Raw genomic sequence first — 17,491 nt, forward strand, 5'->3', positions numbered from 1 at the left:
CACATTTATACAGATTATATATTTACTATATTGTCAAGGGGATGTGTCCGTATAATGTAAAGCGCATTTGAGATCCTGACAATCGACACAGGTCTCTCTTAGCAAGAGGTAACCACCTTTTGACAACAAGGAGGAAAATATTTACAAAAGAAAGGAGGATGTAGCCACTTTAGGCTGTGTGCACAAGTTTGTTTGTTGTTGTTTTTTTGTTTTTGTTTTTTTATTGGACATCGCATACCGATGAGACCAAAAAATAAGAAAATTAAAAAAAACTTTCAACCCGGATAAAAGCTCAATGCTTTCAAAGCTCACCATGGGAACCGAACATGAACCCTACAAATCCTCTAGGTAATAGCTAGACGAGATAAAACAATGTGCATATTCCGTGTAGTCTAGTCAAAGACATTACAAAGTAAGCACCATTGTCGACACAAAAAGCGAAATGTCCAGGCAAGTGCAACATTGTCCATCAGTTTCATCGAAAGCTCTTGACAAGACGCTACTAAAGACAATCTTCATAATGTTTTATTCACAAGCACAAGTTGCTGTCGTGGAAATAGAGAAATACCATGGGACAACAGATCAGTTGTGCCGTCTCCTGATATTGCCGGTGCCTTCAACAAATTTATGGGTGGCATCGATCTCATGGATCAGAAGAAGATTACATATGAAGTTCATCAAAGGTCAAAAGTGAAGTACTACTTTCAAATATTTTTCGATTTGTTAGACATAGCGGTGAACAACACTCACTGTATTTATACGTTGATGAATCAGGAATTCGATCTTGAATGAAAGGAGATATCACAGCTTGATTACAGACAAATGATATCAAGAGCGCTCATTGGAATTTATACAAACAGGAGAAAAAGTATTCCAGCAGGACATGTTGGAAACAGCAAAAAGACCATGCCACCCCCATGACATCAGCATAAGTCTGTCATAGACAAAAATTTCAAGATGTCAATATGCAGTCAATACTCTGTTTTGTTTGAGGATGTTGTGGTCTTCTATTAAACAGCTGCTTGATTAACTTTACTGGTTAACTTTGACTAGACCTATGATGCTCCTTTATGACTGAATAAATTAGTTGACACATGCACTCAGTTAAGCTCGCACAAGGACGAACAAGCTAACATGGGCAATCACATAATGTGCGGATTAGTAGAATGTGTTGGCTTGTTCACAGAGATAAGTACTTTCCTGAATTTTCTCGGTAAATAACACTTGAAACATTTTCACAGAGATCAGCGTTTCATAGGCGGACTTAACTCGAGTTAAGTCGGCTTTTAAGCCAAGTACGCGGACTTAGCCTGAGTCGCCTACAAAGCGGGTTGCATGTTCAGTCTCAACCCCGGTTTCCGTCTTAAAATTTAAGACTGCTGCCACCCTGGCTTAACTCCTGGCTTAGCCTCCACACGCTGCTTACGCATGCGCACACTGCAGTTGTCGTAGTTGTTTACTGAGTCGCCCTGAGTATACGATTGAGAAGATACAGAATGTTCATTACTTCACAGGGATGATCAAATCCATTTGAAATGTATGAAGTCGATATGTTTCATCGTTTTCGATTCCGTCGATAACTTAGTGGAAAAAGATTTCGACCATTTTCAACCAAAATTCTCTGTTCCGCCTTTGTTGCAGGTAAGACTATATAGTCACCGCCACTAAATAAATATATAATTAATAACAGTGTAATTGACAGCATTACGTTAAAAATATTTAATAATGTTAGCATGACATCAAAATACAATTATATAATAAAGCAAGGGCGTATAACTTAAGACGGTGATGACGACAGTGGGTGATGTTTGTTGTTATTATTGCTGCTCTCAGGTAAACATGAGACCACGAAACCTATACATTTTTGGAAAGGAAAAAACTTGAACTTATCAATAAAATTACTGAAAATTGACTAGGAAACAAAAGGAAAAAAACCGCGAACAATAATAAATTTAAAACCACAAAGTGGAAATGTCTGTGATACAAAGAGAGAAGAAAGAAAAAAATAGACACTCATCAAAAATGCAAATCGTTGTTATAGTCATTGGATAGAAGCACAACACGCAATCAATGAAACTAGATAATAACAGTAGCAGCACCGATCTGTTCAACTCCGCCAAGGACGGTCCCAAGCCCGGCTGAAAAAGGAGGAGGGTTGGGCGTGGGGCTAGCACCCCCAACCCGTAAAACAAACCCTTGCTACAAAAACATCGACAACAGCAAAACAATGGCCAACAGTCCTGGAAGAGGAAGGGCCTTCACCTAGAGGGAGTATGACGTGTTGCGGTGAAAGCCGATCTTCGGAAGCTACAACACCGACCACCCTTCTATCGACCAGGAAAACACTTTCCATGGGCACGTGGAACGTGCGAACTATGTTCGAGGCAGGAAAGGCAGCCAGATAGCAGCAGAAATGCGAGACTACAAACTGTCACTCCTCGGACTTTGTGAAACTAGGTGGACGCAGTCAGGACAACAGCGATTGGCAACAGGCGAGCTGATCCTCTTCTCGGGCATGAGGAAGACGGCGCACCACACACAGAGGGCGTAGCGTTCATGCTGGAGAAGGAAGCACAGAAGGCGCTTATTGGCTGGGAGGCAAGAGGTCCCCGATTCATCACAGCGTCCTTCTCTACAAAGAAGAAGAGACTAAAGATGAATGTGATCCTGTGCTATGCCCCAACCAACGACAGCAGTGAAGACGCCAAGGAGCACTTCTACGACGAATTGCAGAGCATCCTGAACAGACTGAGTGACAGAGACATCAATATCCTCATGGGAGACTTCAATGCTAAGATTGGAGCAGACAATACAGGATATGAAGAAGTGATGGGGAAGCACGGTCTAGGAGACATGAACGACAACGGGGAGCTGTTTGCTGACATATGTGCCATGAACAACTACATGATTGGTGGAAGCGTGTTCCCACACAAGAAGATCCACCGAGCAACATGGGTTTCACCAGACCATGTGACAGAGAACCAAATAGACCACATATGCATCGCAAAAAAGTTCAGAAGATCGTTGATGGATGTCAGGGTCAAGAGAGGAGCAGATGTGGCGTCCGACCACCACCTTGTGACAGCAAAGCTTAAACTAAAGCTGAAGAAGAACTGGACAGACCACGAAAGAAGAAAAGCAAGATACAACGTGAACTACCTGAAAGACCCCAAGATGAAAGAAGAATACAAGACAGCAGTCCACAACAGATTTCAAGCACTCCAAGAACTACTTGACGAAGAGACACCCCAAATATAGAGACCCAGTGGAACAACATCAGAGAGTCTTTCAATACAGCATGCGAGGAAGTCTTGGAAGAAGGAAACCAAAACAGAAAGAATGGATCACACCAGAAACACAGAAGAAGATCCTCGAAAGAAAGAAAAAGAAAACTGAAATCAACAACAGTAGAACTAGATCGGAGAAGGCAATAGCGCAGAAAGAGTATAGCACAGCGAATGCCGAAGTGAAGCGGAGCATCAAACAAGACAAGAGGAACCACATAGAGGAGCTAGCAACAGAAGCAGAAGAGGCAGCAGCAAGTAGGAACATGAAGAGACTGTACGATACGACCAAAAAGCTGACAGGAAAGATTAGACATTCAGAGCGACCAGTCAAGGGCAGAGACGGCAACACACTGATGGGAACAGACCAGCAGCTGAACAGATGGGCCGAACACTTTGAGGAATTGCTCAACCGACCACACCAGTAAATCCACCAGACATCGAAGAAGCAGCGAGAGACCTACCGATCAACTGCAACAAACCAACCAAAACCGAGATCAGAAGAGCCATAACACAACTGAAGAATAGTAAAGCCCCAGGACCAGACGAGATACCAGCAGAGGCACTGAAAGCCGATCCTGACCTATCCGTCAACATGTTGCACAGACTGTTTGAGAGGGTTTGGAAAGAGGAACAGGTCCCGGCAGACTGGAAAGAAGGACATCTCATAAAGATCCCCAAGAAGGGGGACCTCAGCCGATGCGAGAACTACAGAGGCATCACTCTTTTGTCCGTGCCTGGCAAGGTCTTCAACAGAGTCATACTGGAGAGACTGAAGGGCCCAGTGGACCAGATACTTCGAGAGCAGCAGGCAGGCTTCAGACAAGACCGATCGTGCACAGACCAGATAGCAACACTGCGGATCATCGTAGAACAACAGTCTATAGAGTGGAACTCGCCTCTCTACGTCAATTTCGTGGACTACGAGAAGGCATTCGACAGTGTGGACCGAGAGACGCTGTGGAAACTGCTGAGACACTATGGCATCCCGAGGAAGATCGTCAACCTGATCCGCAACTCATATGAGGGAATGACGTGCCGAGTAGTGCATGAAAGACAGCTAACAAGAAGCTTCGAGGTGAGGACAGGGGTCAGGCAAGGCTGCCTGCTTTCACCGTTGCTGTTCCTGATCGCAATCGACTGGGTGATGAAGCAAGCCACCAATGAAAGGCGAAATGGAATCCAGTGGACTCTGTGGAACCAACTAGACGACCTTGACTTTGCAGACGATCTGGCACTCCTGTCCCACAGCCACCGACAGATGCAAGAAAAGACATCAGAGATCCAGTCAGCCTCGGCACAAGTGGGGCTACACATCCATAAGGGCAAGACCAAGATCCTAAAGGTCAACACTGACTGCGAAGAGCCAATCAGGTTGGATGGGGAGTCGCTAGAAGAAGTCGACACCTTTACCTACCTCGGGAGTGTGGTGGACAAACAGGGAGGGACAGACGCGGATGTAAAGACAAGAATTAACAAGGCAAGAGGCGCTTTCATAAAGCTTGGAAAGGTCTGGAGCTCCGGGAGCATAGGCTACACGACAAAGATCCGTCTCTTCAACTCCAACGTCAAGTCAGTCCTACTATACGGAGCAGAAACGTGGAGGACGACCAAGGGCACAACGAAGAAGATCCAAACGTTTGTCAACCAGTGCCTGCGCAGAATCCTCAGAATTCACTGGCCAGAGAGGATAAGCAACACCGACCTGTGGCAGAGAACGAAACAACAGCCCATAGAGGAGGAAATCCTGCGGAGAAGATGGGGTTGGCTAGGACACACCCTAAGGAAACCAACATCCAACTTCACAAGACAGTCGCTGACGTGGAACCCCCAGGGAAAGAGAAAGCGAGGAAGGCCGAGAAACACCTGGAGACGGGACCTCGCCGCCGACACCAAGCTCACCGGATTTGGATGGGGTCAGCTGGTGACGGTAGCCCAGGACAGGAGGCGTTGGAGAGCGGTCGTCGATGGCCTATGCACCAGGAGGGGCGAAGGGCATAACTGAACTGACTGACCGATCTGTTCACACTTCACACGGGGTACTTCACACGGGGTACAATGACTTCCAGCCCACCACGTGCTGATGTACCAAGCGATGACGTTGGTTTGGGGTGAGCAACGTTACACCGACTGCTGTTGGCAACACTTCACGCAACAGTCAACACTTTACGTCACACGCTGACATGACTCTGTACGTCACACGCTGACATGACTCTGTACGTCACACACTGTCATCACGTACATTACACACAGACACGACGATATACATTACACGCTGACATCACACGCTGATATGACGCTGTAGACCTCACTCTGACATAGCCATCCATGTTTACATCACACGCATCCATGTTGATTGTTTACAAATAACAAATAAGTCTTTTGCTTCATCACTGTATCCAAAAATATTATGTAGATTTTGCTAATTTTAACTTACAAAGGATTTTGTTTGTTTCAGACAGAAATGATGAAAAGAAAAATTAAGCTGTTATTGTTGCTCATTCTGATGAGTACGTGTGTTTATTTTATGATCTACACTGACATCACATACAGTCATGTGACTTTGTGGTCTTTTCTAAAACCAAACAGCAAAGGTAAGTAGCTGAACGTCGGGATGCTCACCAAGATGGTGTTAAATCACGTGCAAGGCTTACAAACATCACTCAAAGCTATCTTCACAACCAAGTATGTCTTCAATAAATAACATTTCTTCCATGATAGATTCCCATCAGTTAAATAACAAAAAGTGTCTAAAAGCATTTTACGACATAACAAGAAGAAAGCATCTTTCAGTGATCAGACGATCTGAACATACTTTATATTTTTCTGCATATTTCAGATCGTCTTGTGAGTGAGAAACACGACGATAACATAACCAGCCTGTATCTTCAAAGATGGGAAGGTGATTTTGTAAAAGATAAATAACCTTATCCCTATCATCGATCTCATTCTCCTTACCATCTTTATCACCATCTTCCTCATAATCATCAAAAATATTATAAATGGGATTTTTTGATTACTTTTCTCGTGAAAATATACAATTATTTGTGACCTAGTTAATTCTTTTCCGTTAGCCCAACAGTTTTATTTTCTAACTCGTACACTCAATGCCGCCATAAATTTAGTCTCACACACGAGTTTTCACACATTTTACACACATATACAAACAATCACAAAATATAGAATACTCACACCTAGTCGATACCAGCACACACATGAACACAAGCATACATGCATACGAACACATGAATGTACACAATCATACAAACATACAAACACCCACATGTATTAAGATTTCCTGAATACATAATTATGCATAACAATTTCAATTTCAATCCTTTTTCAGTTTATAAAACTGCGAAAGAGCATTTTGCCACTAGGATTTGTGGTAATAAAGGTACAGTATGCCGTCATATGAAAGCCCTTAGTTTACTAGGAAGATAAGAATTAAAAATACAGTATTTGGTTCCTCTTTGTGTTTTCTGTCTTTGCAAACTTTGTAAAACGCATACTCACACTCCTAAGGAGCATGCTCTTAGCGCATAATAACAAGAAGGAAACATGGACAGCATACGAGGGACAGGAAAGCAAACAAATAATATATGACATGAACTATAAAACAATCAACTACCTACTAAACGGAGAATAAAATCAAATACAGAAAATACAAAGAGGAACCAAATAACAAGAACAAGAGCTGAGAGCAACATGAGATTGCAAAATGAAGGATGTGAACAAGGACTAGCATTATGGGATAGGTTGTTAGGAGTAATGTTCACGGAAGAGGTGAGTTTTCAGTGCATGTTTAAAGGATTCAATAGAGGGTAGGTGGCGGATATGGACAGGAAGAGAGTTCTATTGTGTCGCTGCACAATAACTAAAAAGCCTGTGGCCATATGTTGTTGTTTTGGTGACAGGAAGAGTAAGAAGACAAGGAGCGGAGTTGTCTCACTGGGATGTAAGGGAAGAGCTGTTCAGAGAAATAATCAGCTCAGGTGTCAGCAAAGAAATTAAAACACAGCACGGACAGTTTGTACTGGAGGCCAGAACGGATGGGAAGCCAGGGTAGATAATGAAGAAGACGGGTGGTGTGGTCCTGTTTCCTGCTGTAAGCACCAGATGTGCAGGAGAGTTCTGTACTTTCTGGAATTTGTGAAGAAGGTATACAGGGCAGCCAGCAAGCAAGGAGTTGTAGTAATCAAGTCTGGATAAAACAAACACACAGACAAGAGTGTTAGTAGCGCGTAGACAGAATGGGACTGATGGCGCTGATCTTGTGTAGTTCATAATAGACAGACTGACAGACAGCTGTGACTTGTTTATCATAATAGACTGACAGCTGTAACATGTCCATCATAACAGGCTGACTGACAGACAGCTGTGACTTGTTTATCACGAGTCATATCTGCAGTGACAATAAATCCCAGATTCCTGATGGAGGACACAAAGGTGATGTTAGGTTCGCGCACCTTGATGTGACTTGGTGGACAAACGAGTGAAGATGGATTTCTTCTTCTCGAACATAGGCGGGCTTCCGTTTTATCATCATTGAGTGTAAGTTTGTTTGACACCATCCAGTCTTTGACTTCACTAATACAGTCTTCTATGGTGCTGGTAGCAGAGTGAGACTCAGCCAGTGGAGTGGAGCAGTGTCATCAGCATATAATTGATGAGAAATTTTGTGAGACTGGATGCAAGATGAAAGTGGCTTCATATACAGAATAAACAGAACGGGGCCGAGTACTGACCCTTGAGGGACGCCACAAGAAAGTGGAGCAGGGGAGATGTTTGACCATCAACAAACAGTCTGTGTCCTGTCAGTGAGATAGGAGTTGAACCACGTTAGTGCAGGTCCAGAAATCCCAGAGGGTGTGTAGCTGTGAAGGCGCAGAGAGTGGTCAATGGTGTCAAATGCAGCAGAAAGGTCCTGTAAAGTTAAGGCGGAAACATTACCACTGTCAAGGGCAGATAATATGTCGTGGTCACTTTAATTAAAGTAGTTTCAGTACTGTGAAAAGGTCTGTCAGTATATCAACATGTAATGCCACTATATCAACAAGTTTTGCAGGAATCGTGGACTTATTTACATTTCAAAAAATATGTTAAATGCTTTCTTTTTCACATCTACAATGACAATGCTCCAAAGATTCGTGAAGCGGTCTGTTTGTAGGATGTTCTCTCCTTGAAGCTGGACTGGGAAATTAGGAAAACGATAATCTTAAGAATATAATTTACTTTGAAGTAGACTTGATGCTTATGTATTAACGATTTTTATTTAACATTAATGATATCTGCTTAATAAACAAAGGGTTAAGCTTGACACATCTCTATGATATAATGTAACATAACTTCTAGTGTATTAGCATAGCTTTCATCTACAGGGAGATAATCCATTCCTATCTATGTGACAGTTATCATGTGATGTGTTAGTTCTCATGTTTGTCTCTCAGATGTGGGACCCTGTGTGGATCCTGCTTGTAACACGACCTTCCTGCCGCCCAGGGCGAGACTACAGCGTCTTGTGAGCACCCAGTACAACGTCAGCTCCCGCCATCTTGAGGTGCTGCGCTCCTTGGGGGCCCGGGTGCCGCCCGCCGACCTCGTCTTCCTCACGGCGGCCTCAGAGGACCATTTTGATGAGAGTCAGGGTGTCATCAGGGACCTGCATGAAAAGGTCTTTCCCTGGCTCACCGGCAACACAAACTATACTTATAACTTGATCTACTATGACCTGGGACTCGCCAACAAAAGCCTGGCGCTGGTAAGATCGGTGTGGTAAACTGTCTTTGATAGTTTTCATAGTCTGTGAGTTAGTCTGTTTGTCTGGAATTTTATTATATTATTATTATTATGTCTAAAATGGTATTCCACATCTCTTTTCAGCTCACTAAGTACTGCAGATGTCACGTGCTGAGTTTCCCATTCCAGTCGCTACCTGATATCTTCAAGAATCTCAGAACGTACCAGTGGAAGCCCTTACTTGTGAGGGTCAGTGTCAGTCCCTCCCAGTATTAAATAAATATTGTAATTTAACGCAATCTACCCTTCCTAGTGAGCATCGTGGGTCGAAATGAGCTTTGTACTGCTGCCTTTGTAGTTCATTCACTATCGCATGCAGCCACCACATTTGTCTAGAAACACAAGTATTGTTACTGCTGTCCTTTATGTTGTCGAGTTCAATGGTCAGCAGCAAGTCTCTAGCCATTTCGATCAGTTACACTAAGTAGATTGTCTGAGAACGTTTATCATAAAAAATATGACATAAAATTTTTCATTTTTTAAGTGATTATAGAGGCAGGGCAGATTATCAACTGTGAAAATCGTCTATTTATAAAACTGTTTAGAACACAGATATTGTATGCTTCTTTAAGCAATTAAAAAGTGAGCGATCTCTTGAATACTTTGGTTTCGACCCTTAACCATGAGTAAGGCTCGCCATGTTACTGTCTTGGTTGTGTTTGTCTCCCTTACACTACCTCACACAGGCGCACAGCCCGCACTCCAAGATACTGATGTGGATGGATGCTTCGGTCCGCTTCAAGTCCGGTGATGTCAGCCTCATCATCCAGCGTGTCATGGCCGACGGATTTTTCATTCAACGCGACGGCTGGATGATGCCGAGACACGTGATGCCAGTGATGCTGCAGTATTTTCACACTGAAGCCTGTCTCCTCGCCCCCTTCTATGAGACGGAAGCAAACTTCTTTGTGGTCAAGAACGAGCCGCTGATGAGCCAAGTTGTACTGGATCCTTGGGTCGCCTGTGCATTTGCCCCGAGATGTGTTTATCCAGGTGATGACTGGATTAAACTCTTACCGTGTCATGGTGACAAACGAGGCTATAGTGTGTGTCACAGATTCGACCAGGCGGCTCTAGGTGTGATTCTTGTTACACTGTTTGACTTTAAACTGTCACACCTTGTAGTTCCTGACAACAATGTTAATATTCAGAGAGACAACCTAGTAAAGTATTTTCCCAGCACAGTTTAAGTAATCTATATTTCCCATTTTTTATGCAACCTATCAACTATATTCTCGGAAGAAGGAGAATTCCCTTCTCTGTTATTTTCGTCGATTTGACTTCTTACTTCAGAAATATAGTAAAACTTCTGTACTATGACCCGATTACGAATCGCACTCTGTCACGAACCACACATTTTTCATGGACGCATTTCGCTAAATAAACACCATCTCTATTGTGACTACCTCCACAACCCGACTTATGGCCAACACTCTGAGCTCCTTTACCACTTTATGCTCCTTCTTGTCTTTTTTTCACAAATGCACGACTCATGGTTGTGCTTCCTAACGATCATTTTGGAGAAGTCACATGCTAATAAAAATGAAAGAATATTATGTACGTTCTCATATTCTCTCTCTCTTTCTCTCTCTCTCTCTCTCTCTCTCTCTCTCTCTCTCACACACAGCTCTTAGATTTTACCCACATAAGTTTGAGGTGACACAAAGTGTCTGCACAGCTGCCTACAATATATCAATTAATTCTACTCAGTGGTACTACAACCTTAAGAACTATTAACATTTAGAAATGAAGGTTTGGATTGTAACTAATGTGTCAAGTTATAGACATTGTTAGTAGTGTGCTCTGGAATTATAGGTGTATTGTATATTTATATTGGTATGACTTTTAATTTACGATCACTCTAAATGTCACTGAATAAATGTAAACGTCTATTGGAGTAAAATATAAGTTATATATTATACATAATGTATAATGAAGGTACAAACTTTTAAATTTTAGAAATGGAGATGTAGATTGTAACTAGTGTGTTAACCTATAAAAATGTTTATCATTGAGCGTTGAATTTTGGGTTTTATTATTTAATTATATTGTTACTATCACTATAAATATCAATCAATATAGATGAACTCCTATTATGGAATTATAGCTATTCATTGGGAAAATCATGCACAGACCAAATCGCTAGTCTACGAAATATTATCCGAATGGCAGTCGCCACTATACATAACTTTTGTGGATTTTGAGAAGGCCTTTGACTCAGTAGACAGGGAAACCATCTGGAAACTGATGCAGCACTACGGATTACCACCAAAGTTCATTGCCATCATCCAACAGCTGTATGAGGACTCGACATGCCAGATGATCCACAACGGAAAGCTGACTGACCCCTTTGCAGTGAGGACTGGAGTGAGGCAAGGTTGTCTGTTCTCACCGGCAATCTTCCTGATAGTCATAGACTGGATCATGAGAAGAACAACCTCTAACAACGACACGGGCGTTCAGTGGATCTTTGCCAGGCAACTTTGCGGATAACATCAGCCTGTTGTCCCACAAGCAAAAACACGCACAGAGAAAGACAAAGCTCACTCGGCTCACAGAAGAAGCAGTGATGGCTGGCCTGACCATCAACATCAACAAGACGGAGGTAATGCGGGGAAACAACAAACAAGAAGCCCCGCTACAACTATATGGGGAATGTATTACATAGTTTCACCTACCTAGGCAGCATAGTCAGCAAAGATGGAGGTACAAATGAAGATGTAAAAAGCAGAATAAACAAAGCCAGGTTTGCATTCCACAACAAAGACGTGAAGATGGATTTCTTCTTCCAGAACATAGAAGAGCTTCCGTTTTCTCATCATTAGGTTTTCTACTATAAGAAACATTTACCTTGCATACGCACGACGTATTACTCACACACACAACACAACGCTCGACGAGTCATCGCAGATGACGACGAGGAAGAAGAGATTTGTGGGTGAATCAAATCGAAGAGGCGCAAGTTCAGACGAATGTCATTGAAAGAGTTCTAAAGAAGATGGCGGACAGAGACCGTTGTTTTCCCGCTCACTCGGCCAAAACGTCCTTTTTATACATGACGTCATTTTCTGCTTCAAGTGACGTGGACCAAATGACGCACACAAAGACGTCAGACACAAGACATCATTCGTACACGACACACTACGAGACCTACCAGAACTCACTACACCCCCCTTCGCTAAAAATAAACTCCCTCAGATTTCTGACAACGAGGTCGCTATATTGTTTAGTAAAGCCCACTACACAAAATGTCCTACAACCCTCCCCCTACCTACTGAAACACTAGTCCTCCTGGCTACTCTACAACTCTCCTCTCTGAGACAAGCCAGGCACTAAGTCACACAGCTAGTCATTGCTGTGTACTTGTTGTTACTTCAAATGATGTAGCGTGCTGTATTGTATCATCATGCTAATTTTAGCACAGGGTAAACAAGTACAAACACCTGTTGCTAAGGAAAACCCTAGTGGAACTGCCGGAAATCTTTAAACCAGCTTTTCTCAATAAGGCCACCACCATACCTTCACACTTCAAACCTTTGTGACTCCCTCAATATGAGGATAAGAACAACTTTTGTCTCAAAACAAAGGTCACAACCCGTCCAATTAAAACGAAAATGCAAATTGCAAAATCTCAAATTTCCAAGTTAAGACTCATTTCGTCGTGGCGAGTCATATATATATATATGTGTATATGATAAATATATAATAAACCCCCGAATTCAGCGCACAACACTCAACATGTATGTAAATGAGCAGATTAGTCACATTCCCCATATAATTTTAATTTTATTCATTTCTAGGTTGGTAGTTGAAGATTCTCCACATCCCACCATTTCGTAACTGTAAGGTAGACTGTTTTCCTGTTTTAGTTCCACGTTGTGAAAACAAAATTAATTGATATAAGTGTAGGCAACTGGACACAGACTTTGTATCATCTCAAACTTTTGCATGTGGGTAACATATGAGAAAGAGGTGTATGTGTGTTTAGCCACCAACCACCTACATCCTGAGGCATCTGTTTTGGAAGACGTCTGTTACTGATGGTACTGGTCATCTTCTGACATGTTTGTTGCCTTCCATGTGCTCCTGAGTGAGGCGAAGGCCTGGCCGGCTTTCGCCAGTCGGGATCAAATCTCCACCTCCGCATCCCCGGTGTTTGACATTTTGGACCCAAGATAGGTGAAACTGTCAACTTCCTCAATGTCTTCTCCATTTAGTTTGATGCTGTCTTGCACTCTGGCGTTCACTCTCATACTTTTAGTTTTTTGTTTTGTTTTGTTTTGTTTTTTTTGTTGTTTTTTTTTTTTTGGTGCTGACCTTCAAGCCAAGGTTTCCAGCTGTTTCTGAGAATCTTCATAATGTTTTATTCACAAGCAAAAGTTGCTGTCGTGGAAATAGAGGAATACAGTGTTGTCCATAGGAATGGGAATCCCATGGGAAACGTCCCATGGGATGGGATGGGACGGGACAGCACACACTTGTATTTCCCATGGTAGTCGATACTTGATATTGCAAAATAAATTTACTGTTATTTCATTCATCAAGGATTTAAATCTTTCCTCTGAATCATCTATTGTATGTGAAGTAGCAGGAATTATAGAACAAAAGCCGAAAAGTGGTTTTCAGTGTTGTCCATAGGATTGTTAATACCATGGGAATCCCATGGGAAACGTTCCGTGGGATGGGACGGGATGGGACAGGCATAAATTGCCATGGGACGGGATGGGACGGGATAGAAAAATATGTCCCATGGACAACCCTGGAGAAATACCATGGGACAACCGATCAGTCGTGCCTTCTCGTGATATTGACGGTGCCTACAACAAATTTATGGGTGGCATCGATCTCGTAAATCAGAAGAAGATTACATATGAAGTTGATCAAAGGTCAAAAGTGAAGTACTACTTTCGAATAGTTTTCGATTTGTTAGACATAGCGGTGAACAACCCTCACTGTATTTATACGTAGATGAATCAGGAATTCGATCCTAAAGAGATATCACAGCTTGATTACAGACAAATGATATCATTGGAATTTATACAAACAGGAGAAGAAGTATTCCAGCAGGACATGTTCGAAGCAGCAAAAAGACCATACCACACCCATGACATCACGATAAGTCTGTCATAGACAAAAATCTCAATCTGCAGTCAGTACTCTGTCTTGTTTGAGGATGTTGTGTTCTTCTATTCAACAGCTGCTTGATTAACGTCACTGGTAAACTTTGACTAGACCTATGATACTCCTTTATGACTGAATAAATTAGTTGACACATGCACGCAGTTAAGCTCGCACCAGGACGAACAAGCTAACATGGGCAATCACATAATGTGCGGATTAGTAGAATGTGTTGGCTTGTTCACAGAGATAAGTACTTTCCTGAATTTTCTCGGTAAATAACACTTGTAACATTTTCACAGAGATGCGTTTCATAGGAGGACTTAACTCGAGTTAAGTCGGCTTTTAAGCCAAGTACGCGGACTTAGCCTGAGTCGCCTACAAAGCGGGTTGCATGGTCAGTCTCAACCCCGGTTTCCGTCTTAAAATTTAAGACTGCTGCCACCCTGGCTTAACTCCTGGCTTAGCCTCGACACGCTGCTTACGCATGCGCACACGGCAGTTGTCGTAGTTGTTTACTGAGTCGCCCTGGGTATACGATTGAGAAGATACAGAATGTTCATTGCTTCACAGGGATGATCAAATCCATTTGAAATGTATGAAGTCGGTACGTTTCATCGTTTTCGATTCCGTCGATAACTTAGTGGAAAAAGATTTCGACCATTTTCAACCAAAATTCTCTGTTCCGCCGTTGTTGCAGGTAAGACTATATAGTCACCACCACTATATTAATATATAATTAATAACAGTGTAATTGACAGCATTACGTTAAAAATGTTTAATAGTGTTAGCATGACATGAAAATATAATTATATAATAAAGCAATGGCGTATAACTTAAAACGGTGATGACGACAGTGGGTGATGTTTGTTGTTATTATTGCTGCTCTTAGGTAAAAATGAGACCACGAAACCTATACATTTTTGGAAAGGAAAAAACTTATCAATAAAATTACTGAAAATTGTCTACTTTCACTATGGGGACAGCAATAATCCAAGAAAATCCTGTTTGCTATTATTGGGTCACATGAGCAAAGCACAACTCTGGCCCATCCATTGTCTCAGTGTTGTTTTAGACTAGAGTATGTAAACATTAACAAATTTATGTCATTGTTTTTAAGTAAAAAAACACAGAATAAAGTAGCAGAGCACCCAGAATCTCTGATATAGTTTGATTTAATATATGTTTATCAATTTGACAGGCAGTTTCTTGCAGTATGTCTCAGGTTGTAAGCATGTGGCTCAAGAGGTAAATACTCATAATAGGTTAATGTTCACATCGTCCTTTTTAGCTAAAAATGGACAGTTTCGTTTAGATGTGAGTACTAAACTATATTAATCATTGAGGTCAATAATGTTTCCGATGTTTTTTTGCAGGTGATGGTGGCATTTCAATTTTATGCAATAGGCACAATGCAAGTTGTAGTGCTGTCATAATTTCTAACTGAATGGTCATGTTATTTATTATTCAATTTGACTTTGGCTGAATAGCAACCTCTGCCTCAACCAGTTGGTCAACACTTAGAGCAGCCGGCATGACCGATTCATTTTCATCTGTTTTTTCATCTAGTATTTGTTACCTGAGCCTGTGCCAGATTTATTTTGATTTCCATCAATTGCGATTCTTTTTTAAACATGATCAAGTTCACTGTCCAGGAGATACAAAGTGTTTCTTTATTTTATTTTTGTTGTGCATTCTTTTGCAACATCAGGTATTTTGTTTTCTTCAGGTGACTCAGATGATGGATGGAATTCTGGCTGCTTGGTACATCAAAAGTTGTACAAGAGGTCTGTTCAAGGCTGTTCTGATTCTGTGAGAATTGAAGCACTGTATAATTTGTAAATTGATTTCTCGAACTTTCAAATATGAATAACTTCTTTATTACACTAAACTGCCTTGTGTTTGTTATTGGGGATGTGCACTGGGGGCTCAGAGCCAATCAAAGCATCACTTACAATTTAGAGTAAGTGTACAGGTACGTTAAATGTCGGCGTGAGTCGTTAGAGATGTCGAGAGTGTGATTAGCCCGAGACAATAGTAATCGCAACCTTTGATCATCTTCGCGTGGTCGTTACCCGGAGTTCACGACAACCACTCTGGTTTGAGACAGTTAAGTGTTGGCTTTTTTTTCCCATTTACATCTCAGTAGATTAACAGGAAATGCGACTTCTATTTGAGTGTGAGTGTGTGGAAGAGATATCTTCTGTTATCGAAATGAAGCCTCTTCACCCAGCGACTGCCACTCCTTCAATTTTGCTCCCGCACGACATGACAGCAATCTGAGGGATCAGCAGATAAACTCTGAAGCAAAAAAGATAATCGAACCGGGTTCATACACGTTTTCTATGTAGTCTCCAGTAGCAACACAACTTTGACCTTTGTAGTCCAGGTTTTCTACCTGGATGTTATGAATTATTAATTTCGATTATGTTTAATACCTGTGAAGCCTTGTACGATTTGACTGGCCCCCACACCTGTGCTGGACGCGTACCTGCACGTGACTGAACAACTCCTTGCCATACATTAGCAGGTGCAACAAGTGCAGCTTAGCCGGTCAACATGCAGACCTAAGCTTATCATGTCAAAAAGCCAAGTTTTACCTGGCTGTTTGATGTATTTGCTGCACACATTATCGGAGAATTTAAGGTAAAAGAAAATTTTCTTTTAGACATTTGCACATTCAATTATGCTGCTTAATGTCAATGTCTTTGATAATCATCGTAAGTGGTAGGCAATGCAGGCAGGTCCTCCTTCAAGGGAAAAGAAAATGAAATCACATTGCACTTAAAGGGTTCTTTTGATACAAACAGAAAATGCTATTATACTGTGTTTACCAAAACAAAAGAACCATAAATATGTCAACATGTATTGAGCTAGCACCCTTTTTGTATTTTATAATTTCAACAGTAAAAATACTGCAGAAAATTTTGGTAAAGTGTTTTAAACACTATACTTACAAGTTACATTGCATGCTTCTGACATTAACCCATCTTGGCTTCTATAAATCATCTAGAGGTACAAACTCGATCTCAACCAATGTATGACAAAAAGAAACTACCCTATCCCCATGTTTGCTAGTGTTACATCAAGCTAACCGGGCTTACCCGTCCAGACGCATTTGTAAACCTGTACAGGATGAAAAATAGTTGTCTACAAAGATATTTGTAAATAATAACAAAGAAGGTTGAATAAAGCTTTAGTATGGCACTCTCTCACTCACACACACACACACACAGAAGAGCTAAGATTGAAAATCTCGGCAACCGACAACCGATTCTCACCGTTGTGGT

General features: G+C 41.7%; 1 protein-coding gene across 4 annotated transcripts; it reads left to right on the plus strand.

Moving 5' to 3' along the window:
- Positions 1-1,000: 1,000 nt before the first annotated feature.
- On the plus strand, positions 1,001-11,098 carry LOC112575000. Of its 4 annotated transcripts, none has more exons than XM_025256480.1 (7): positions 1,001-1,641; positions 5,743-5,878; positions 6,124-6,186; positions 6,631-6,681; positions 8,735-8,958; positions 9,168-9,272; positions 9,770-11,098. In XM_025256480.1, the coding sequence occupies exons 1-7, from the start codon at positions 1,540-1,542 to the stop codon at positions 10,271-10,273; spliced, it is 1,185 nt and encodes a 394-aa protein (XP_025112265.1). In that variant the 5' UTR covers positions 1,001-1,539; the 3' UTR covers positions 10,274-11,098. The 4 variants fall into 4 exon arrangements, with proteins under 4 accessions (XP_025112265.1, XP_025112263.1, XP_025112266.1 ...); XM_025256478.1 differs by having other exon boundaries at positions 1,002-1,641; positions 8,735-9,045; XM_025256481.1 differs by lacking the exon at positions 1,001-1,641 and adding an exon at positions 5,164-5,395 and having other exon boundaries at positions 8,735-9,045.
- Positions 11,099-17,491: the final 6,393 nt, after the last annotated feature.

Source organism: Pomacea canaliculata, linkage group LG11 (assembly GCF_003073045.1).
Source record: "Pomacea canaliculata isolate SZHN2017 linkage group LG11, ASM307304v1, whole genome shotgun sequence".
Lineage (NCBI taxonomy): Eukaryota > Metazoa > Mollusca > Gastropoda > Architaenioglossa > Ampullariidae > Pomacea > Pomacea canaliculata.

Coding starts and splice junctions, on each gene's coding strand:
- LOC112575000 (XM_025256478.1), top strand. CDS start 1,540: ATGAAGTCGATATGTTTCATCGTTTTCGATTCCGTCGATAACTTAGTG. Junction 1,642..5,742: donor CTGTTCCGCCTTTGTTGCAG/GTAAGACTATAT, acceptor TGTTTGTTTCAG/ACAGAAATGATGAAAAGAAA. Junction 5,879..6,123: donor TCTAAAACCAAACAGCAAAG/GTAAGTAGCTGA, acceptor TGCATATTTCAG/ATCGTCTTGTGAGTGAGAAA.